General features: G+C 42.2%; 1 protein-coding gene across 2 annotated transcripts in view; it reads left to right on the top strand.

Annotated features, from left to right (window-relative positions):
- Positions 1-2,102: 2,102 nt before the first annotated feature.
- Positions 2,103-24,461, top strand: part of LOC147426758 (Ribosomal protein L4/L1 family) — a 91,336-nt gene continuing 68,977 nt past the window's right edge. The window contains exon 1 of one of the 2 annotated variants that reach the window (XM_086499021.1): positions 2,103-2,241. In XM_086499021.1, the coding sequence (XP_086355147.1) occupies positions 2,167-2,241 (75 nt within the window). In that variant the 5' untranslated portion in view covers positions 2,103-2,166. The remainder of the gene's footprint in view (positions 2,242-24,461) is intronic. The other variant, XM_086499020.1, reaches the window with a different exon arrangement.

Below are 24,461 nucleotides of genomic sequence, written 5' to 3'. Positions count from 1 at the left end.
CACTTAATCATACAATAATTAAACAATAGAATTAAAAAAAAGTGTAGACACAAAATGCTTAGTTTATTGCTTGAAAATGACTACAAGAAGGCTCTTTGTATAGAGCTAGGCATAGCATCTCATTTGACATCATCTGTGACCTCATACAAAGATTCCAAATCAGCCAAGACCACTTTCAAGACTCGTGGGTGACTTTTGGAGGCACTTTTGCGGCTTCATAACTATCTCTAGGGGTATGCACATGACTTGGAAATGCCCCCAATGGGTCCATGTACACCTAGGACACCTTTTCCCATACTATCACATGGTATTAGACACATAAAATTCCTAGTAGACAAGAGGTACATCATGTAGATCATCATGCTCCTAAGGAGAGGTTCACAAAGAAGGTCAGGAGCATAGGCTGAAGTCCATTCCCAACACTTCGTGGTATAGGACTCTGCGTATGATGTGCTAGAGTGGAAAAAGGATGCATTTGGTACAGCACCCACATTTTTGGTCATTGTTCAAAGCTATCTATAAAGGAGCAAAGACAAAGTCTTAGTGAGCTTCTGTCTGAAACGTAGTCTCTTGGAACATGTTGATTATAGGGTATACCGGCAAGGACTAGAATACAAAATTACAAGAAAGACATTCACATGGAAGTGGCATGGACTTGAATATCAAATCATCATAGAGAAATTTAGGTTCGATGTCTTGTTCTTGAATACCATGACTATGTAGTAGGAAATCGAATACGGGGTAGGGCACAACTTCCAGTTCTAATAATTTTGGAGAGACATTGTGCCAACTCTTCACCATACTTTTGTATGGCACTCACATAGGCTGTGCACGATCTACATTTTAAATATGTTTTTGAATGTTTTTAGTATGAAAAGTTTAACTTGTATTTTGCTTTTTCTTTTGTAGCTCCTCAAAGGTGAGATTTTTGCCATACAAACTTGCATTTTTTCTTTATATAAGGTTGGTGCTTTGCCTTGATGGAGAGATTGCATGCATATGTTTTTTCTAAAAAAGGTTTAATTCCACAAATGCTTTCCACAAAATCTTTTATGTTTTCTTTGATTTATCTTTTTGTTTAGAAAAACTCACAAAGAAATTTACCCATAATATCCTATCTCCACATTTACTATGACTATTATTTATACATTTATACCAGTTCCCACATCAACTACTATGATAAGGCCAACCAAGCAAGACTAATTGTGATTAGCGGCCTCTATTTGACTCAATAACGGTGTATTGATAATCCCCACCTTGGAATCCACTCTACACAAAAGTCTCATGTTAACTTACAATTTCCAAAAAACATAGGCGAATACACGAGGTCATAATTATTATCTTTCAATATTCCTTGCCTTCGATCATGGTATGGAGTCCACCCTGCACATATGAAATTATATCAAGGAAAGAGGCTTTTCAGGATGTGGGTGGCAAACATGAGCTCATCACCCCTAACATTCAACACACCCATTAAAAGCATAAACGAGCCAACTTTGTTTGTTTCAAGATAAGGAAAATCTTGGAATAGACATTCACATCCCTATTGTAGATCATGAGGTACTCATTTAGCTCCTAAAGGTATAAGGCCACCTTCGACACTAGAGGTACATCAAAGAAGAATATAGAGGGGCCAACTTAGTTCATTTTATTGAAAGAAAAATGCATGTATTAGCTCATCCACATGGCTTATGAGACAGTCATTTGTATGATATAGCTCCTTTGCATATCATAACTATTAGTGCTAGAGAAAATGAAACTCTTTGCTTATGATAACTATTAGTGCTAGAGAAAATGAAGTTCGTCCTATGAAATGTACCCATTCAAACTAAATGTATGAAAACCTACAAAAAGTGAAGGACAATAGTGTTAAAAACTTCAATGTTAGCCTAGTAGTAAAGGTGAGGGCTTTAAGCGCGCCCACTATAGTTCAACCCTTGAGACACGAGGGTGTGGGTGAGAGGGCGCAATCCCGTAAAACTAGTTGTAGCGAAGCTTTGAATGGCTAAATATTGCCTCAAATCAAAGAGTCTACATAGGCTTATGAACAATGTTCAAACAACATAATAGGTTTATGAACAATGTTCAAAAATGTAAGGGTTTTATAGATTAACATTGAAGACTATGTAGACTCTTTGATTTGAGGCAATATTTTGAAGTGTAGGCATGGCGATGAGAGCGCTGAGTCGCTACTTACGACTTCAAAGCTCTCCTGCTTCCGTCAAGCCTCAGGTCAATCAGGTACATCTTTCACTACTCATGCTGGCACGCACGTGTGTGTTGTGTGTGTGTGTGTGAGAGAGAGAGTGAGAGAGAGAGCGAGAGAGTGGTAGTCATTTTTCAAGAATTAGGGAAGATCTTCAATCTGGAAAGAAAATTTGACAAATGAGATTCAATGAGTAACTTGCTATTCAATCTTGAGTTTACTCCTTGTTTTGCATAATGCCAGCTACTCTGTATCATCCATAGAAGCATGTGCTGTATTCACTCTTAAGCCAAATCTAGACTTCATTTTGACAGAACTCTTTGTCTTTTCTTTTGGTGTCAAGCATATACTTTCTGGCACATTCCACAGAAAACGTCAAGTCAAAATTGTTTGTCTCACATTGAGAACTCATCACCTCTGTATTGTGGCGAAGTTTAATTGCAGTATTCTTCCTCAGGGTGCCAAATGCTGCATCCAATTTACGGAACCCTCACTAATTCACTTAGGTGAGTGTCTTCCTAGACCTTCAAATGTCATGAAGGCTCTTATTAATATTGCATGGGTATGCCATAGAAGCAAATGCTCTTTATCGTGAAGCAAATTGCACCTCAAGGCATCCCCACATTGATGCGAGATGATGGATTCGATCTGAGTTTGCGTTTTTTAAATCTGCTCATACCACTAAGGTGCTCTTGATCAGAGACTATGGGTCCCTTGCTTCATCTAGCGCTTGACTAGGCTCAAGCTCTCCTCATTGGTCCGGTAGAGTCATGCCACGTTATCACTTTGTGACATATAGGGAGACGAGGGTGCCCCCATTCTAGTAGTGTTGTAGAGCCTTGTACTCTTTTGTTTGCAGAGTTTGTTCTAGAGCTTGGTACTCTCTTGTTTGCAGAGTTTGTGGCTTGCAGGGCTTGTATCTAGCATCACTATGAAACATGTTTCAACACGTTTGAACGCGAAACGGGTGAACTAGCAGGAACGTAACGTCTCACCCTGCAAATGAAATGCTTGAATTTTTTTTTTCTCTTTAGAGAATTTTGCTCCCAAAATATTTATTTATTTATTATGTATATGTATTTCAAGGCTAACCTTGGCCGAGGGTGAAACTTTTGGAGTGAAACACCACGTTTCGAGGTTGAAACGTTTTAGGTCTAGAACATTTCGTTTTTAGGTTGCTTGTATACCTCTCTCTCTTCCGCCTGTGCGTTCCTTGTCACCACACCTTTTGCTGCACTTTGACAATGTTGACTAGGATCAACTCCATAGTGTCCTCGTTGTGGATAAGTTTCATCGATTTATTGCCAATAAAAACCGAACCACAATGTCGTCGCATGCTCAATATCCAATTCTCCGAAGGTATCATGTGGCGTGATTTATGAAGCACCACATCTAGGATGCAATCTTGAAAGTCTCAAATTGCAAGAATTGTAATGTGACCAGAAGTAATGGATGGTGAATGCTGAGGATGAGTGCTCAATGCGTATTCAAGGTTCCTTGTACTTCGGGAGAGAATTCCTTTTACTTCATGAGAGATGTGCAAAGACTAGAGAGAAAAGAGAGAATGATAGTGTGAATGAAGGTTCTGATACAGAGAGAGATAAGACTAACACCAAATGGGGTCCCAAAGTCCCCCTCCAAGGGCCCCCCTCTTCTATCGCTTTAGATTGCACAAATGTTGATACAATGGTTCTAGATGCTGAGATGCTGATGGGATCTTGCTACCGATGCTTGGATCTGAGAGGCTAAGGGCTCAAAATGCAAAACGCTAGGGCTGATCTGGCTTGGGATAGCTATCTGACGATGAGGCTAGGGCTGAATTCTGAAAACGCTGGCTGATCTGTTGTCTTGGGCTGAAAACTAAAAACGTTGGTACTGATGGCTTGACTTGGTGCAAAAAACGCTAGAGATGCTGAGGTACTGCGGGTACTTGGTGCTGGTCCTGAGGGTATTGACTTATGCTTGAAAAGTGATCCCTAGGGTCACTTATATATGGGATTGAAGCTGGGTCGAGCAATGCTAATAAAAATCCCACGATTTCAAAAAATGTCACTTATTAACGAGTTAATAAACTCACTTATAAGAGACACTTCACATGCAGATAAATACCTAGGCTGGGTACTAATGCAACTGTATGGGAGTACACCCTAGTGTCTACACCTAGGAGACACTGGCTGTGCTCATGTGCAATCCGAGGGTATGCAGCTATTCTAAAGTGTTTGGACATGCCCGTTCCTATGTACAGGCTCACAAGGGTGCCAGAACACTTCCTAGGCCGTCCTAAACCCTAGAAATAGGAGTTAGCTTGTCCACATGCACATATGGTTAGATGTGCAAGTGACACGAATTGTCTCAACTTCCGATGTTGCAGGAGAAGCCTCAGGCGGTATCATTTCCAAATGGAACGTGTGTTGTTTATTTCTTTCCATTTAGTTGTTTTGAAGCGTCTTAAGTCTACTCAGTCTGTTCTTTTCCGTTGGCATGTGGTGCCCTCCCGTCACAGTGGTATCAGAGCTCCTGTCGTGTGCTTTTCTGAAAGTATACCGATCCTTTCAAGAGCAGCTAGAGCAAGATGGTGCTTCCCGATTTCATAAGAAATTTTTTTTTTCGCGGGAGAGAAAGATAGAAAGAAAGATCTCTCGAGCCGCGGGATTTCTCAAAGATAATGCTATGCAGTGGTGGATGTCTATAATTACCAAGCCGCACACTCCAAGAACTTGTCAACCTTTCAAGAAAATTTTTACCCAAAGTTACATGACATTTGATATTTTCCTTCGGAGTGCAGCTTCTGGTAGAGTGGGGTATCTTGAAATGCTTGCTATAGACCCTAGTAGATTACAACTTGAAAATTCTCGACATCTAGGTGATAAACTTGGAGGCCCAATGTGATTGCAGAACCATGGGATTGCCATCACAGCCACGGGAACACTGTCTGTCCAAGCCAGTTTTGACCATTCAAGAGCCTATGGACCATGTTGCGGTTATCTACAACTTTATGGAAGGAAAATAACCCTAACTTTGGTACAGGTCCCAGGATGGAAAGCCAGTAATGCTTTTTGAGTTTGATTTAGACACTTTTTGAACTTTGTTTGATAATCTGTTTGAGAATACTGTTTGGAATTTGTTTAAAATGGATGTTATCTGTTTTAAACCTGTCAGTCCTCTAAGCTTATGGCGCGGATCTTTTTAGGTTTTTTGGGAAGAGTGATGAGGTAGTTGTTTAGTAGCTTCGCGCCTGATACCGTCTTTCTAGGAGGAGTGCTTAGCGGCGTGTTTGTTGTGTCTTGTAAGATGCATATGTAAGCATCTGTGTTGCATTGTGATGTGTCAACCTTTTGAATATTCCTAATTGGGTGAGATTGCTTGGTATTTAATTTTATTGCATGGAGACACCCGTTATAGATCAGCGCGGTGTGGGTGTGATGGCTAACTTTGCTACGCCAAAATATCAAGAGCTCCAATATGGAATAAAAAAATTGTAAGTCCCTCATGATATTTTGAGCTAATTTGAGTTGTTTTGTAAGTATGTAATCGTGGACGATTACTCTTTTTTCAAGAGGAGGGAATGTCACAAACTATTGACATGTCGAGTCACTGAAGCCCTTAGGGTTAGGGCTCCCCGAGCCTAACCCTAGCCAACTTGCAGATCTTGGCCGAGGGGCCTAAACCCTAGCAGAAGCAGAAAAAGATGAAGTCTTTGCCAAGTTATAGATCCTCGTCGAGTGGTCCAATTATCAAATGGGTTAGGATTTTTACAACTTGAAGAACCGTTGCTTAGGGCCTAAAATAGTAAAGCAAGGCACTCACACACACAAAATCTTACGTAAAAATTGATGACGTGGCAGTTGTACGGATTTTCACAAATCAGGTTGGTGGTTTAATACGCTGGCTTTTGGGATAAGATGCTTTTGGACTTCATGCTTTTCATGTGAACTGATTTTGGGGGCCAAGGGCCTATATATATGTGCCAAGGGCTCACTCTCTGGCATGCTTCCGTGAGGAGATGCAGAGAAGTGGTGCTGGCATTGTATTAAGTTAAAGCAATATAAAGAAATATTGAAATGGGCGCCATGGTTTTGGGGCCAGTGCTCTCTTGGGGTGGAACTCCAACCACTCCGTGCCTCATGTGTTCTTTATTTCTTTCCGTTCAGTTGTTTTGAAGCGTCTAAAGTCTATTCAGTCTGTTCTTTTCCGTTGGCATGTGGTGCCCTCCCATCATAGTGGTATCAGAGCCCCTGTCGTGTGCTTTTCTGAAAGCATGCCGATCCTTTCAAGAGTAGACAGAGCAAGATGGCGCTTCTTGATTTCATAAGATTTTTTTTATTTTTTTATTTTGCGGGGGAGAGAGATAGAAAGAAAGTTTTATAGCTCCCGTTGTAGTTTGACAACATCTATGCCATAGGGGATTGCTAAGACAAATCAAAGATCTCTCGAGCCGCGAGATCTCTCAAAGATAATGCTATGCACCGATGGATGTCTATAACTACCAAGCCGCACACTCCAAGGACTTGGCAACCTTTCAAGAAAATTTTTGCCCAAAGTTACATGACATTTGATATTTTCCTTCGAAGTGCAACTTCTGGTAGAGTGGGGTATCTTGAAATGCTTGCTATGGAAACCCTAGTAGATTACAACTTGAAAATCCTCGTAGGTGATAAATTTGGAGGCCCATGTGATTGCAATACCATGGGATTGCCATCACTGCCACTGGATCAGTGTGTGTCCAAGCCAGTTTTGACCATTCAAGAGCCTGTGGACTATGTTGCGGTCATCTACAACCTTATGGAAGGAAATTAACCCTAACTTTGGTACAGGTCCCGGGATGGAAAGCCAGTTGTCTTTTCGAGCTACAACTTTTTGAGCTGGACCACGTAAGATACAACAAGAATGCTTTTTGAGTTTGATTTAAACACTTTTTGAACTTTATTTGATAACCTATCTGAGAATATTGTTTGGAATTTGTTTAAAATGGATGTTATCTGATTTAAACATGTTAGTCCTCTAAGCTTATGGCCCGAACCTGTTTAGGTTATTTGGGAAGAGTGAAGAGGTAGTTGTTTATGTTAGACTTACATCACTCTGCTGCTTCACATAGGTCTAGGGCATGCATGTACGGCTAGTATGTCTTTGGGCGGGCCACCCAGTGCATTGTCTGGCTGCCCACTTCTGGGTCTCGGCTGCCTGTTTTTTGTCTGGGCGCCTTACTCACTTATATTATGGTGGGTCATGGGAGCATTCCTTGCACTGCTGGACCTCCCCTATGGGCATCTATATATGTGAGGCCAGGGGGGGTACCCAGTCATAGTCATAGATCAGTTGGTCATTGTACTGGTCTTTTGTTCGGGTAGTCATGGGGGGTTGATCGCCCCCTCTTCCACATACACCAGCGTTTTGTGTTCTCTCTCTCTCTCTCACGCTTCGGCACACATGTACTCTCACATGGTATCAGAGCTCAGGCATCACATGGTATCATCAGCTTCAGGCTCTCCATGGTCCGGGCCCATCAGCCACATCAGGTACTCCTCCCAAGATCAGATCGGCCAGCGATCTCTGCAAGAGGGGGTGGCACCATTTTCTGGACAGCATTTCTCGCGACAGAATGCTCATGCCACCTGCGTTTTTGCAAGAACCTGCAGATCTGATGGTTTCTCCACTAGCGCTAGGGTTTGGGACCTGTTTCCTCGCCGGAAAACCCTCCTTTAACACCTGCGTTTTCACCCAGAGCTGCGTTTTCTGGAGCAGGGCTGCGTTTTCAGCAGAGGAGGGGAGCGCTAGCCTTGGTCCATCTTGAATCTTGCCCTCCTACCGGGCTCAGCATCCAGTGCTTTGCCGGCACAGTTTTCAGCCAGCATTCACTGCTGTTTTTTCTGTTTCCAGCCCACTTGGGGTTGTGCCAGGGATTCACCATCCTCCTCATACCCTCTGCACCGCTCCGGACCCTTCCGGGAGCGTACGAGCATGCTGAAAATCGCTGGACAGCAGCGTTTCATCACCTCGCAGTTGCGTTTTGGGTGGACAGCAGCCTCTGGCTTGTGTTTTTCACAGAGGATGAAGTTACCTCGTGCCAGGACACCATCCGATGGTGGTCCATGCGGTCTCTCTGTAACTGCTGCAGTACATGGTATCTTCGACATCGGCTTGATCATCTACGGGCATACGATCCTTGGGAGATCCATTCATTCCAGCCATTTCGGCGGTTGCGCACTCTAGAGGGGGTGGTGACTTGTGGTTTGCTATGGACACACGTATGCGCTCATCAGAGTTCACATGAGATATGGCCATGCTCATGGCATATGGGATTCCGAAATTCCCAGAGAGGACACCACCATCTTGGGTGGACAGACACTTACCAATTGACCTTGACACGTCAGATCGCTTGCTTACACAGGAGCATCTACATGGACTTAGGTTGAGGATCTTGCATCTCTTCTTGGACAGGTTCATTGCTTGGATCTACAGACTGGAGTGAGACTTCAGTGCTTTGGACTCTCTTGGAGAGTTTACTGAGATGCGGGAGATCAGGAATCATTCCGCGACTACATCCGGGGTCACCCGAAGCTTGGCTTGGATGGTAGTGCAGTTGCTCTTGTACATTCCTGATCATTTGGATTGCTACTGAGGCTGTCCGGGGCGGGCAACAAGAAGAGCAGCCTCTAGACACCCTTCAAGGCTCCCGTGCTGCTCAATGGGGCTGGGGCACAACACAACACAAACCAAAACAACAAACCCCCAGCCAAATCCCAACTACACAAGGGGCACCACCTAGTTTAAGAGCGAACTAGGACGCAAAAGAGGAGAATCGTTTGAGCAACCCACAAACAAGCAAGGAATTTACACTAACCCTAACACCAATGGAACACTCTCACACACTAAAACACGAGAGTGTGTGTGTGTGTGAGAGAGAGAGAGAGAGAGAGAGAGAGAGAGATGAGAGAGAGATGGTGCTCGGGCTGCTTTGAAGTGTATCGTTAATGATCAAGCAAACATAAATATATATATGTAAGAAAGGGAGAGAGGGGGGAAGGGGGTGCTTGTTGCACTAATGCCTTCTTACAAATCTGTCATGACAAATCAAAGTGAGATTAGTATTTTTTCAACATAGCTTGCGTAAATTTCACCACAACACATCACAAGAAAAGCCACCCCAATCACTGTCTTAAGGCCAGGGGAGTCCTCTCCACCCTGTCGCCCTCTTACAATATGTGGGATTTATGGCTAGATTGATGACAACACCAGAGACAAGCTATCAAGAACTTAACAAAAAACACCAAGATACTTACGCATCATTGTTGCCCATTACTTCACGTTGGAAGGGAGACAAAGTATCCAAGCTTAGTCCAAATCCACCCTCCTTGATTCAGCAAATGTTGGGCTTACACTAGTAGGAGAAATGATAGATTTCCTACTCTCAATTGAATGATCACTCTCTCTCTTACAATGGCATAGAGTTCCCTTGCTAATCCCCTATTACAACAGATGCACATGCATAAGACAATGAGCTTCCACTCAAGAGCTCCTTCTAGAGAGGTTGAGCTTGGCTTCTCAAGCTATAGCATAGTGCTCTTGCTTATGGCTCCCCCTTTTGTGCTAGCTACACCCTCCTTTTATAGCAATTTTGAAGGCTAGGGTTACTCCTCTAACCATGGTTGGGTTAGATTTTCAGCAATTTATCTAATTTCTTTTGCTTGGAATTATCAAGAAGTTGGTGGGGAAAGAGAGAGGAGAGAAATGGAGGTGATAGGACTTTTCATAGTGGGTTAGTGTTAGTAGAGTTAGTATTAATTTACAAATGGAATTGGATATTTACAATGGGAGTATCCATGTAGGATACAAATAAGGAAGAAAAACTCTTAAGAGGTAAGAAAAGGTGGATTTCTTACAAGGTTGATGTTCCAAGTGTCTTGAGTAGGGCCAATTTTGACGCCTGTTGACGGTCCACTAGCTTTGACGGTACATTCTTTCTCCACTCTTGACCTTCCTTGAGAGACAAGGTAATTGAAGCTGAGTAATCAACCACCATGATGCTGTCTTTTAAGAGAAGAGGCTGAATTTTGTGGTTTTTTTATAGATATGGGTAAATTGGAGGAGGAAAAATGAGACTAGGTGGTCAATTTTGGAATGGAATTGTGTGTGGGAGGTATGAGTTCACCATGATTTCTCTTATTCTTCAAGGTTGAGGAGAAGGTGAGTAGGGTGCAGAGAGGAGTGGTGAGAGAGGTGGGGATGATGAGTGGAGAAGTGTGTGTGAAAGAGGAAAATGATAAAGTGGAAGAGAGAGTGTGGCTGCATAGCATGGGAAAACTAGGGTCCACTAATAAAATCATAGCTCACAGCTCGTAGCTCAAAAAAATATGAAAAAATTTGAGGCAAAAGTTCAGCCCACGAGCTACAACTTTTGTTTGTATCACCTTTTCAAATTCGGAGAGCAAGTGAACTTTAAAAATTCAACAAAACCGACCGTTTTTTTCCATTGCACCAGGTCCTTGTGGGGTCCTTCTTTGGATGATTCTTTTGAATACCTCCAAGAGTGAGCCCTCCATAGTGCATGTATGCATGCCACCTACCCTTGACCTTATTTGGTAGGTCTATAATTGAAGATATTGTTGAGATCATGATATAAGTGAATAGTACAACTAAGAAAATCAAATATTGAGGGGTCTAAAAAATATGTACATGTCAAATATAAATAATATAAGTGGAAAAAATATAAAGGGGCAAAAGAAATCTCTCTCATTATGAGGCTACCATAAAAAGATAAATATTTTTGGTGTTCTAATTTTTTAGAAAAAAAACAAAATAGATGTAGGAAGGGAAAAATCACAATAGTGAAAAAAGATACACATAAATAAAACTAGTTTTTTTGGATTTTTGTTGGGGTGGAGTTACACCAAATATAAGAGAAGCTTACATGAAAATATTTCTATATGGAATAAAGAGTATGAAAAATGGTAAGAAAAATTGTGGTAATGGTGAGGCAATGTACAGAGCATAAATAACACACACCTAGGTAAAAATATTTAAATAAATACCAAAATAATTATGAAAAAATCTTTTATTTAGGCCCTATATACAAAGAAATATTTACATACGCATGGGCCATAATATACTTATATTTTTTATATTTTTTATATTTTTTGGCTCAACTAGCCCAATGACTAGCTAATTGAGGGTTTTTTAAGAAGATATGGGAAAAGTCCCGTGACTCACGCACGCCTATGTACAGTGAAATGGTAGGGATAGCCACAGTGTTTGGGTGATTTTGGTAGGGTGAGGTAACTCACTGTGGCAATTACAAAGAGCCGAAAATTGGCTATCATTAGCCCTCCCCCTGGATGATGGTATATTCATGTACCATCATCGAGCATCTTTGCCAAAGAGAGTGCTTCAGAGTCCTTGACGAGATCTTTATTGTTTGGCCCCTCAGAATTTTGGCTAGAGTTACACTCATGCTTCATGTAACAATACTTACATGAGACAGTGGCCTTTTGATAGATCTTTGGTAGATCCTTTGGTAGAAGGCGACTCAAATAGGGCTTCAAGCGATACCCGTTTACTTTCCTGGAGTGCTCTTTACCATTCAAGTCGATAAGCTGATAGTAACTTGAATTGAAAGCCTTCTTGACTATGTATGGCCCTTGCCATCTTGTTTCAAATTTGACATCAAAACGATTATCGAGTCGATTGTCATACCTTAGCACAAGATCTCCTTCATTGATGCCTTTGTCCTTCAGTTTCTTGTCAAGCTTCTCCTTTGTCTGTGTGGCTTTCCTCTTATAGCACTCGTATGCTGCTTCTCTTTTCCACTCAAGCTCAGCTAAGGTAAGAAGTCGATCCATCCATGCTTCTTGATCATCTTGTGCTGATTTGCCATGAAGTCGCATTGTTGGAATGTTTAGCTCGATTGGCTGTAAAGCCTCTTGACCATAGACCAAGTGAAATGGTGTGAACTCCGTGGCTTCCCTATATGTGGTTCGATACGCCCACAAGGCACCATCCAAGAAGTCATCCCACAACTTTGTCTTGTTTTTAACCATCTTTCTAATGATGCCTGCAATGACACCATTAGCTTTTTCTACCAAACCATTTGATTGGGGATAGTAGGGTGTACTGTGACGATGTAGAATGTGAAGTTCTTCACAGACTTCTGTGAGCAATCCCTTTCTAAACCCTGGACCATTATCAGAAACAATCTCCAAAGGTGTGCCAAATCTACAACAAATGTGAGTGTAGACGAATTTGCTCACCGTCTTCTCATTTACCTTTGCCACACTTTGTGCTTCCACCCACCTAGTCATATAGTCTACAGCCATTAGAATGTAGAGTTTACCATTTTTTGTCCTAGGCAGAGGACCCATAGCATCAATACCCCACTTTTCAAAGGGTCCATTTGCAAGCACGATTTGCCTTGGACCATAAACCAATCTTCTATTCCCATTCACCTGACAATTGTGACAACTTTTACACCAATGTTGGACATCCACATGCAGACTTGGCCAAACATACCCCGCAAGCAAAATCTTCTTCACAGTTAATTCTTGGGCAATGACCACCACATGCTTCTTCATGCAAACCTTTTAGAATGGCTGGAATTTCCTCAATAGTTGGTACTCTTCTGCATACTTGATCCCTCCCTCATTGATAGAGGGAGCCTTCTAGGAAGAGATATGCGCTTGCCTTCTTCATGAGTCTCCTCTTCTGAGCCTTCGTGAAGTCTTGTGGAAACTCGCCCTCCAAAATGTAGCTAATAATGGGGGTTAATGACTCCAATCCCTGGTATCTCGGTTGCTTGACAGTTGCTGCCACCATGATGACCTGCACTTCTTTCTCAACACATGTAACTACTTGCTGTGCAAGTAAATCGGCATCTTCATTCTGTTTCCTAGGAATATGATATAGTTGCACTTCTTCAAACTGATTAAACATCTTACGAATGGCATGAACTTTTGTCCTTAAGCTTTCATTCTTGCATGTCCAAATGCCTAAAATCTGTTTAACAATGAGAAGTGCATCTCCCTTTACCATGAGACGTTTTATCCCTTGGCCAATGCACATCTTCAAACCATGAAGTAGTGTGTCGTATTCTGCTTCATTGTTGCTAGCTGAACTTGGTAGATTGACCTTATCTTTCATGACCACCTCTCCACTTGGGTTGAGCAACACTAGCCCTCCCCCTGCTTTCCCTGTGGCTCGTCGAAAAGCTCCATCAAAGAACAAGGTAAAAGCATTGGGAATACTTTTTGGTGGTGGCAATGGCAGGGTCTTTACTTCAGGCACCTTAATCTCCTTTTCATGCACCCTATAAGTGAGAATCCCTGCCAATTGTGCACGCACACTATCTTCTACCTTGAAAGAGTATTGAAACTCTTGCAACTCCATAATCCACTTTGAGATCCTAGTACTAAGATTCATTTGAGATGACACCCAAGGGAACAAATTCTCTGCGGTGAGGATTACAAAAGGTTTTGGGAGCAAGTAGGATCTAAACTTTCTCACCGCAAACATGAGAGAAAGCATCATGAGTTTTGCTTCTGTGTAGTCTCTCTCCAAAGCATTCATGACCCTACTAGCAAAGTAGATGGGTCGCATCCTTGTACTGTGGAGATCTTGTTGTAGCAACACAGCACCAATTGTTTCCCTTCCAACACTAGAGCTAACAAAGAATGTGTACTCCCAACAAGGAGGCATGAGTGTTGGTAGCTCTGACAAAATGACTTTAATGTTACAAAAATACTCTTCAAGCTCATCAGACCATGCAAATTCTACTTGTTGTGTCAACTTTTGCAAAGGATGAAGCAACTCCGAGGCTAAGTGAATGAAGCGTGACATATACTTCACTTTTTGAATGAATGATATGACCTCTTTGAGATTCTTGGGTGAGGGGAGCTCAATAAGAGCCTTTGCCTTTGAAGGATCCACCTTAATGCCTTTATAGGAAACCTTGTGACCAAGCAAGATCACTTCATCCTCACCTATGTGGCACTTGTCGGGGTTGAGTTGACCTTCCATGTCGTAGAGCTTCTTTAAACCTTCTTCTACCCTTTGTAGATGCAATGATTTTGAGCTATAAATGCAGAAATCATCAATGAACACCCTAATTGACTTTCCAAAGAATGCTTGAAACACCATGTTCATGAAACGTTGGAATGTTGCAGGAGCATTTGTCAGACCAAATGGCATGACTCTAAAAGCATAACAACCCCAAGGAGTGCTAAAGGTTGTTTTCAATTGATCTTCCAATGCGATACCTATTTGAATGTAGCCTGAGTAGCCATCACACACAGTGTACTTCTCATGACCAGCTACCTCATTTAGTATCTCATCCTGAAATGGGAGGGGAAAGTGATCTCTTTTTGTTGCCTCATTGAGTGGACGGTAATCCACACACACCCTCCACTTTCCGTTTTTCTTAGGAGTGACAACAACGGGAGAGACCCACTCTGAATTCTCCACTGGATAAATGAAACCTGCTGCTAGAAGCTTTCTTACCTCCTTGAGTAGAGCCTGCTCCTTAATGACTCCTAGCTTTCGTAGCTTTTGAGCCTTAGGTGTGGCCTCTGGTTTCAACTCAATCTTGTGTTGAACAACATCTACTCCACGCACGTCGGTGTAGTCTTTAGCAAAAAGCCTAGGAAACTTCCTTAGCACACATTTGAACTCCTCTCTTTCATCCTTTGTAAGTGTTGTTGATAGCATACCTTCCAGCATCCCTTCATCTTGAACACCTTCGTTCTCTTGAGGACCTACCTCCTCCAAGCCTTGACAAGAGGTCTCTTGGTTGCTTGGCTTAAACCTTACCCCCATGACTTCGATGGAAGACTCCTCTTCAGTAATGCTGCCGCTACTTTCTTCTTCTGAAGTGCTATCGGTCCAACCTTCTTCCGTCTCACTTTGAGATGATTCTTCATGGAGCTCCTCTTGGCGTTGCTCCTTCATGTCAAAGACAACCTTCTTGTGATTGTCATTCCTGCAAATTAATTTCCCACTCTCCCAATCCTGCAAAGCTCGCATTTTCATTAGCCATGGTCTTCCTAGGATAAATGGATAACCACTTCCCTTGGTCGACATAACATAAAAATCCACCGCTTTCTTAATGCCAAAGGCCTCTACAAAGACATTTTTACAAATGCCTACACACCTAGCCTTGCTATTGTTTGCCATCTTGACTTTGATTTCAGGTGTCTCATGGATGTGCATGCCTAGTCTTTGCATGAGTCCCTCTGTCATGATGCAAATTTGTGCACCCCCATCCACTAGACCTTTCCTAACCAATCTTCCTTTGATGTAACAATCTAGCACCGGTGTAATGTCCTCATTCATTTCAGCTTGTGCAATTTTTACAATAGGCACTCTCTCTTTTACCTTTCTCCTAGTGCTAACTGCCCTTGTTAAATCCCTCCTAACTTGTGGACATAATGCAAGAAATTGAGGCCATGAAATATCAGGACCCTTACCTCTCATGTCTTCTAACAAGTCGTACGGAGCCATACCATGTCCAAGAGGGAAGTCTTGGAGGTTGATACGACGTCGACTTCTCTTGGTTTCCTTGGTTTCCTTTGCCTTCTTGCCTTGTCCATGGTCACTTTGTGATGTGACTCCTTCTTTCCCTTTACCTTTTCCTCGGCCACGCTTAATGCCATTGGCTTCCATGTCAACCTCATTTGAATTTGTCACCTCTACCACATGCACATTTGGATTTGGCAAAGGTGGAACTCCTTCTACCCCTTGTGGAGGTGGTCTCGGTCCATTTGGCCTTTGTAGAAGCCTTGGTTGTTGACCAGCTCCTTCTCCTGCATTCATCACTGGGTAATTCAAGTTAGGTCTCCCTGGCTCTCCACGGGGCCAAGGACAATTATACATCCCATGTCCAGACTCTCCGCAATTCCAACATTGCAAGACTCTCCTAGTTCGTGGCTCTCTCTCTTCTGACTTCTTTGCTTGTCCCTTTGGACCTACAGCTTGTGCAAGGTGAATTGACAGGCTGCTTAAAGATTCATTTAACTTCTCAATCACTTCAACCGTCACCTCAAGAAGCTCCCTAGATGTTGATGCTTGTGACTTACCTTTGGGTTTAAGAACTTCTATTGGAACCTCTCCCCTTAAGCACTTGAGTTTCCTATACTTCTCAGCAGCCCTAGTTTCCGCTGCAGCAAAAGTAGCAGGTGCACCCGCCTCAACTTTTACCTTAAGGTCAGGAAAGAGTCCGGCTATGAACCTCTCCTTCTTTAAAAATTCTGCACCATCACCAGGGTTAGCAACATTTCGTATCCATAGAGCCCAAAGACGTAGAAACTCTTGCTTGTACAAGTAGTAGTCATCTAAGTCTTTTTGCTTATGAGAAACAATGTCTTGCCATAGTTTTTGAGTGTTTTGGGGATCAAAGAAGTATCTCTTAAAACGATTCAAAACTTCTGTGTAATTCCCCTTAACTTCCTCAGGCAAAGAGTCAAACCAAGTACTAGCATCTTTCCTAAGGACCACCTCAAACATTTCTACACGTTCTTGATCGGTTACTATCCTCTTGATACGGCAAGACATCTTGAAATTTGCTAAAAATAATTCTGCATCCTCTCCAGGCTCTCCAAAGAAAAGAGGATATCCAGACATTTGGCGTTGGCTCTCCATTATTATGAAAGATTACAACACGAGTTACGATAAGGGATACAATAGAGATTTAGAACCACTCGCCTGCAAATGAAGAAGTAAGAAAATACCACTCTAGGTTTTCTTCTTCAGCTATCCAAGCTTCAATGAGGTCTCGATTTGTTTGATAAAAAAAAAAGGTAGACTATTGATGAGCTCTAAGAAGGGTTGAAATTCTTCAAAGCTAAGGCGATAAACAGAAATCTCTAGAACTTCATTTTTTGGATCCAAAAGAGCAACCACGTCCCAAGTGATAAATTGCACTTGCTTTACAATTCCCAACACACAAGCGGTTTGTATAAAAACTAGATCTTCATGCTCGTCGAAGGCCATGAGAAAGTAGCAATTGACTAGGAGCTCCTTTCCTTCGAGTTCCACACAGTCGGAGTGAGGCAACCTTCTCACAATTTCATAAAGAACATCCTCATCAAGTCCAATCAAGTTTGCAAGATTTAAAGACTCCACTTGTGCTACAAAATTCTTGGACAAAAACTCCTTAGGATTATGGTTAAGTCATTCAAAAGCATAAAGAGATTTATAATGTCTCTATGAACAAATTGTCATAGAAAGTAGAGAAAGATGAGAATTTATACAAACTTGCAATCTTCTCTATGCTCTCTTTATTAAGACAAGCTCTGAATAGCTCCCTATCTCCTTTGTTGAAAGCGAAAGGAAGACTATTAATAAGACGCAAATGAGGGAAAAATTCACCAAATGTGAGTCTATGAAGCATGAACTCTGGCCGCAAGTTTCCTGAAGAGTCTTCCTCAATGGTGAAATGCACTCGCTAAACGCCAAATTTCACTCTATTTACCAATCTTAAGGCACACACTAGTTGGATGAATGCGCGGTCTTCCTTAGTGCCCAACAACAAGAGGAAAATGGAATCCACGCGTAGGACCTTCCGTCTTAACTTCACCACCCTCTTGTTATGAGGGAGACGCCTTACTACTTGCTCCTGCAACTCAATTGGTAATAGAGCTAGATCTCTAAGGATTGAACTTTCACTGCACACACATTCCCAGTTAGAACAAATGATAGTTTTTTTGTTTCTTCTAACAACTTGGACAAAGAAAAAACAAACATACACACTATTTTGCCGGGCTGCACTTCATTTTAAAATAAAATGAACACATGTACATCAAAAGAAGTGTGGTAGTTGATGAGAGGTAGAATGACAGGGTTTGGTGATGCAAGAATTTCTCCTACTCTTTGGGCACCAAACATGAACACCATTCGTTGTTGAAAATGAATCTTTCTACTAATTGCAACGTTTATTCTAATGTGTGGAGTAAAATGAAAGGGAAAAACCTCTATTCCTGGGCCATTATCTATGGCCTATGCATGTCCTAATGCTTAAAATAACACAAAAATATAGACGTCCAAGCTAATATTGTACCTAATGAGAGGCAAAATAAAAGGATTTACCGAAGTGTTTATCTCGGCTAACCTAAGAGGACCTAAAATTCTACGAATTACTCGCCGAAATTGCAACTTAGTACTAACAATTATGTGTACCTTTTGCCTTGCAATGGGAATGAAGGGATCATACAAATTCTCGTGATTCATGCAAGCTACTTGATTATGCTAAAGGTTGAGCCTTCACAAAACATACACAAGCCTGTCCTCAGTGGGGGCACCAATTTGAGGCTGTCCGGGGCGGGCAACAAGAAGAGCAGCCTCTAGACACCCTTCAAGGCTCCCGTGCTGCTCAATGGGGCTGGGGCACAATACAACACAAACCAAAACAACAAACCCCCAGCCAAATCCCAACTACACAAGGGGCACCACCTAGTTTAAGAGCGAACTAGGACGCAAAAGAGGAGAATCGTTTGAGCAACCCACAAACAAGCAAGGAATTTACACTAATCCTAACACCAATGGAACACTCTCACACACTAAAACACGAGAGTGTGTGTGTGTGAGAGAGAGAGAGAGAGAGAGAGAGAGAGAGAGATGAGAGAGAGATGGTGCTCGGGCTGCTTTGAAGTGTATCGTTAATGATCAAGCAAACATAAATATATATATGTAAGAAAGGGAGAGAGGGGGGAAGGGGGTGCTTGTTGCACTAATGCCTTCTTACAAATCTGTCATGACAAATCAAAGTGAGATTAGTATTTTTTCAACATAGCTTGCGTAAATTTCACCACAACACATCACAAGAAAAGCCACCCCAATCACTGTCTTAAGGCCAGGGGAGTCCTCTCCACCCTGTCGCCCTCTTACAGTATGTGGGATTTATGGCTAGATTGATGACAACACCAGAGACAAGCTATCGAGAACTTAACAAAAAACACCAAGATACTTACGCATCATTGTTGCCCATTACTTCACGTTGGAAGGGAGACAAAGTATCCAAGCTTAGTCCAAATCCACCCTCCTTGATTCAGCAAATGTTGGGCTTACACTAGTAGGAGAAATGATAGATTTCCTACTCTCAATTGAATGATCACTCTCTCTCTTACAATGGCATAGAGTTCCCTTGCTAATCCCCTATTACAACAGATGCACATGCATAAGACAATGAGCTTCCACTCAAGAGCTCCTTCTAGAGAGGTTGAGCTTGGCTTCTCAAGCTATAGCATAGTGCTCTTGCTTATGGCTCCCCCTTTTGTGCTAGCTACACCCTCCTTTTATAGCAATTTTGAAGGCTAGGGTTACTCCTCTAACCATGGTTGGGTTAGATTTTCAGCAATTTATCTAATTTCTTTTGCTTGGAATTATCAAGAAGTTGGTGGGGAAAGAGAGAGGAGAGAAATGGAGGTGATAGGACTTTTCATAGTGGGTTAGTGTTAGTAGAGTTAGTATTAATTTACAAATGGAATTGGATATTTACAATGGGAGTATCCATGTAGGATACAAATAAGGAAGAAAAACTCTTAAGAGGTAAGAAAAGGTGGATTTCTTACAAGGTTGATGTTCCAAGTGTCTTGAGTAGGGCCAATTTTGACGCCTGTTGACGGTCCACTAGCTTTGACGGTACATTCTTTCTCCACTCTTGACCTTCCTTGAGAGACAAGGTAATTGAAGCTGAGTAATCAACCACCATGATGCTGTCTTTTAAGAGAAGAGGCTGAATTTTGTGGTTTTTTTATAGATATGGGTAAATTGGAGGAGGAAAAATGAGACTAGGTGGTCAATTTTGGAATGGAATTGTGTGTGGGAGGTATGAGTTCACCATGGTTTCTCTTATTCTTCAAGGTTGAGGAGAAGGTGAGTAGGGTGCAGAGAGGAGTGGTGAGAGAGGTGGGGATGATGAGTGGAGAAGTGTGTGTGAAAGAGAAAAATGATAAAGTGGAAGAGAGAGAGTGGCAGCATAGCATGGGAAAACTGAGGTCCACTAATAAAATCATAGCTCACAGCTCGTAGCTCAAAAAAATATGAAAAAATTTGAGGCAAAAGTTCAGCCCACGAGCTACAACTTTTGTTTGTATCACCTTTTCAAATTCGGAGAGCAAGTGAACTTTAAAAATTCAACAAAACCGACCGTTTTTTTCCACTGCACTAGGTCTTTGTGGGGTCCTTCTTTGGATGATTCTTTTGAATACCTCCAAGAGTGAGCCCTCCATAGTGCATGTATGCATGCCACCTACCCTTGACCTTATTTGGTAGGTTTATAATTGAAGATATTGTTGAGATCATGATATAAGTGAATAGTACAACTAAGAAAATCAAATATTGAGGGGTCTAAAAAATATGTACATGTCAAATATAAATAATATAAGTGGAAAAAATATAAAGGGGCAAAAGAAATCTCTCTCACTATGAGGCTACCATAAAAAGATAAATATTTTTGGTGTTCTAATTTTTTAGAAAAAAAAACAAAATAGATGTAGGAAGGGAAAAATCACAATAGTGAAAAAATATACACATAAATAAAACTAGTTTTTTTGGATTTTTGTTGGAGTGGAGTTACACCAAATATAAGAGAAGCTTACATGAAAATATTTCTATATGGAATAAAGAGTATGAAAAATGGTAAGAAAAATTGTGATAATGGTGAGGCAATGTACAGAGCATAAATAACACACACCTAGGTAAAAATATTTAAATAAATATCAAAATAATTATGAAAAAATCTTTTATTTAGGCCCTATATACAAAGAAATATTTACATACGCATGGGCCATAATATACTTATATTTTTTATATTTTTTATATTTTTTGGCTCAACTAGCCCAATGACTAGCTAATTGAGGGTTTTTTAAGAAGATATGGGAAAAGTCCCGTGACTCACGCACGCCTATGTACAGTGAAATGGTAGGGATAGCCACAGTGTTTGGGTGATTTTGGTATGGTAAGGTAACTCACTGTGGCAATTACAAAGAGCCGAAAAACGGCTATCACTACCTCCAGAGTTGCTTACACTCACCCTCGGTAACCTTACAACAGACTTATCCCTCGACTTAGACAGTAGGCCCCACTCCCAGCTCATTCACATTGAGAGCCACACTGACATGCGGTTTGGTGGCATTGTTGGCGTGGATTTTGTTTTGGTGGACACTAGAGTATTGGAGGCAGAAGATACAGGCAAGACGGTGCAAACAAATTGGTCTGGCCACTTCTCCTAGAGAGTATCAAGCGCAGACTGCTCAGTCTTGCTTCCCTTCTTTATATAGGATGATTATGGTGTAGACAGCTTGGTCTGACCACACCTCTTCTCAAAGGCCCTTTACAATGCAGATTGTTGAGTCTGGCTTTCAAGTTTCCCCTCGTCTTGGATTACCCTACCTACTGACAGGACACCATTTGGTGGTGGTCCGTGCGGTCTCTCAGTGACTGCTGCTGCAGCTTACGGTAGCTTCTACAGTGCAGACTGCTTAGTCTGGCTTTCCTTGATTCGGAGGAGTTTATGGCGTAGATTGCTACATCTGGCCTTGTATTTTTTCACAGCTTAGCCACCTGGCCACCTTGGGTTGCAGGTTCATGGATTGACAGGCTTCCGGTCATTGTCATGACGGTTCTTGGGCTTCCCCATTTTCTCCAGATGGTTTGACTCCAAACACCACAGATCCTATTGGGCAGGACACTTGCAGGTCTATTGGCACTTCTTTTACGACAAGGAATTGTTTTCACACTTAGTTTGGGACTTTCACGCAGTATACCCTGTATCGGCGGAGTACAACAATTTACTAGACTGCTCGTGACGACATCACACCATGGAGATTTGTTGGCGGTCGTGACACCCTAGACTGTTGCTACACTCGCGGAGTTCGTCGGAGTGTTGTCCTTTAGTGGATGTTGCAGCAGGCATCTTCATCATTTGCCTCACATCTTCGGCTTCATGCTGTTTGTTCAGCATCCGGTGGTGAGAGGGGGTGCTATGCTTACACCACTCTGCTGCTTCACATAGGTCTAGGCCATGCATGTACGGCTAGTATGTCTCTGGGCTGGCCACTCACTCCATTGTCCGGCCGCCCACTCGGCCGCCTGTTTTTTGTCCGGACGCCCTACTCTCTTATATTATGGTGGGTCGTGGGAGCATTCCTTGCACTACTCGACCTCCCCTATGGGCATCTATATATGTGAGGCGAGGGGGGGTACCCAATCATAGTCATAGATCAGCTGATCAATTAACTGGTCTTTTGTTTTGGTAGTCATGGGAGGACTGATCCCCCCCTCTTCCACATGCAACAACGTTTTAGTGGTCTCTTTCTCTCTCTCTCTCTCTCTCTCTCTCTCTCTCTCTCTCTCTCTCTCTCTCTCTCTCTTCCGCACACACGTACTCTCACAGTTTAGTAGCTTCACACCCGAGACCGTTTGTCTGGGAGGAGTGCTTAGCGGCGTCGTCTGTTGTGTCTTGTAAGATGCATATGTAAGCATCTGTGTTGCATTGTGATGTGCCAACCTTTTGAATATTCCTAATTGGGTGAGATTGCTTGGTATGTAATTTTAGTGCATCGAGACACCCGTTATAGATCAGCGCGGTGTGGGTGTGATGGCTAATTTTGCTATGCCAAAATATCAAGAGCTCCGATATGGAATGAAAAAGTGTAAGCCCCTCGGAATATTTTTGAGCTAATTTGAGTTGTTTTGTAGGTATGTAATCGTGGACGATTACTCTTTTTTCAAGAGGAGGGAATGTCACAAACTGCGGACATGTCGAGCCACTGAAGTCGTAACGGGCTAGGGCTCCTCGAGCCTAACCCTAGCCAATCTGTAGATCCTGGCCGAGGGCCTAAACCCTAGCAGAAGCAGAAAAAGAAGAAGTCTTTACCAACTTATAGATCCTCGTTGAGTGGCCCAATTATCAAAAGGGTTAGGATTAAAAATCCAAACCCCAACAACTTGAAGAACCTTTGACCTCAAATAGTAAAGCAAGACACTCACACACACAAAATCTTGCGTAAAAATTGGTGACGTGGCAGTTGTGCGGATTTCCGCAAATCAAGTTGGTGATTTCATACGCTGGCTTTTGGGACAAGATGCTTTTGGACTTCATGCTTTTCATGTGAAGTGCTTTTGGGGGCCAAGGGCCTTTATATATGTGCCAAGGGCTCACTCTCTGGCATGCTTCCACGTGCAGATGCAGAGAAGTGGTGTCGGCGTTGTACTGAGTTGAAGCAATATAAAGAAATACCGAAAGGGGTGCCATGGTTTGGGGCCAATGCTCTCTTGGGGTGGAACTCCGCCATTCCGTGTCTCGTGTGTTGTGCATGTCTTTCCATTCAGTTGTTTTGAAGCGTCTAAAGTCTATTTAGTTTGCTCTTTTTTGTTGGCACATGGTGTTACACTTTTGGATGAAGCTTTAGAAGGATTTCAAGCTACCACCGAGTTGAAGGGTTATGACTATGATGTGGATAGGGAAATATATGCTATTTTTCAGAAGCATGCATAGTATTATGATTCAAAGTTACATAAGTATTTGAAAGAAGGTGAGAGGATTAAGGAAAGGTTTATGGTGAGTATGCTTGAAGGTGAGAGGATTGAAGAAAGGTTTACGATGAGTGTAGCAGAATTGGACACTCCAAGTCAAGAATCAATCACAGCACCAAATAACCACTTCAAAACAGTTCATAGTTCACAATAGATTTGCACTGGCCCGGCGGAGTTCCGTGCCTAGAGATATTGGCCCCAAAGACTGGCGCCCCTTTCGGTATTTCTTTCTGTATTAAGAGTGTTCAAAGTACAAGAGTGGATCGGGTCTCACTCTCAGACTCTGCCTCCAGATGCTCTGCAAAGTGTGAACCCTCACCACTTATTTAAAGTTTACAAGGGTTGCCAAAAGCAGAGTCCCAAAAGCTTCAAATCAAAAGCCTAAATAAAAGCAAAGGCTCTCTCTTCTCTCTCAAACTCTCTTGAGTTTTCAAATAAAGCTAAAGCTATTCTCTTTCTCTCTCTTACGTAGAGAAAAGCAAAATTGCCGCAGCCCTGATTTTGCGCCGCAATTCACAGAATTTTGGCCACGTCATCCATCAACGCTTTTCATTGCTTCCCTTTTAGGGTTAGGGTTAGGGTTTCTACAGTTTTTAGGGTTTTTGGCAGATTTTAGGGTTTGCTGGTTTTAGGGTTAGGGTTTCCAGAATCAGGGTTTTCAGCAGCAGTTAGGGTTTCGGCTCTCGGGCAGACACGTCATCACTTTGTGACATACCCCCCTCTTGAAAGCATTGTAATC

This window comes from Adiantum capillus-veneris, chromosome 24, assembly GCF_014529385.1.
Source record: "Adiantum capillus-veneris isolate H3 chromosome 24, ASM1452938v2, whole genome shotgun sequence".
Taxonomy (NCBI): Eukaryota; Viridiplantae; Streptophyta; class Polypodiopsida; order Polypodiales; family Pteridaceae; genus Adiantum; species Adiantum capillus-veneris.
This window is presented reverse-complemented; position numbering and strand designations above follow the sequence as displayed.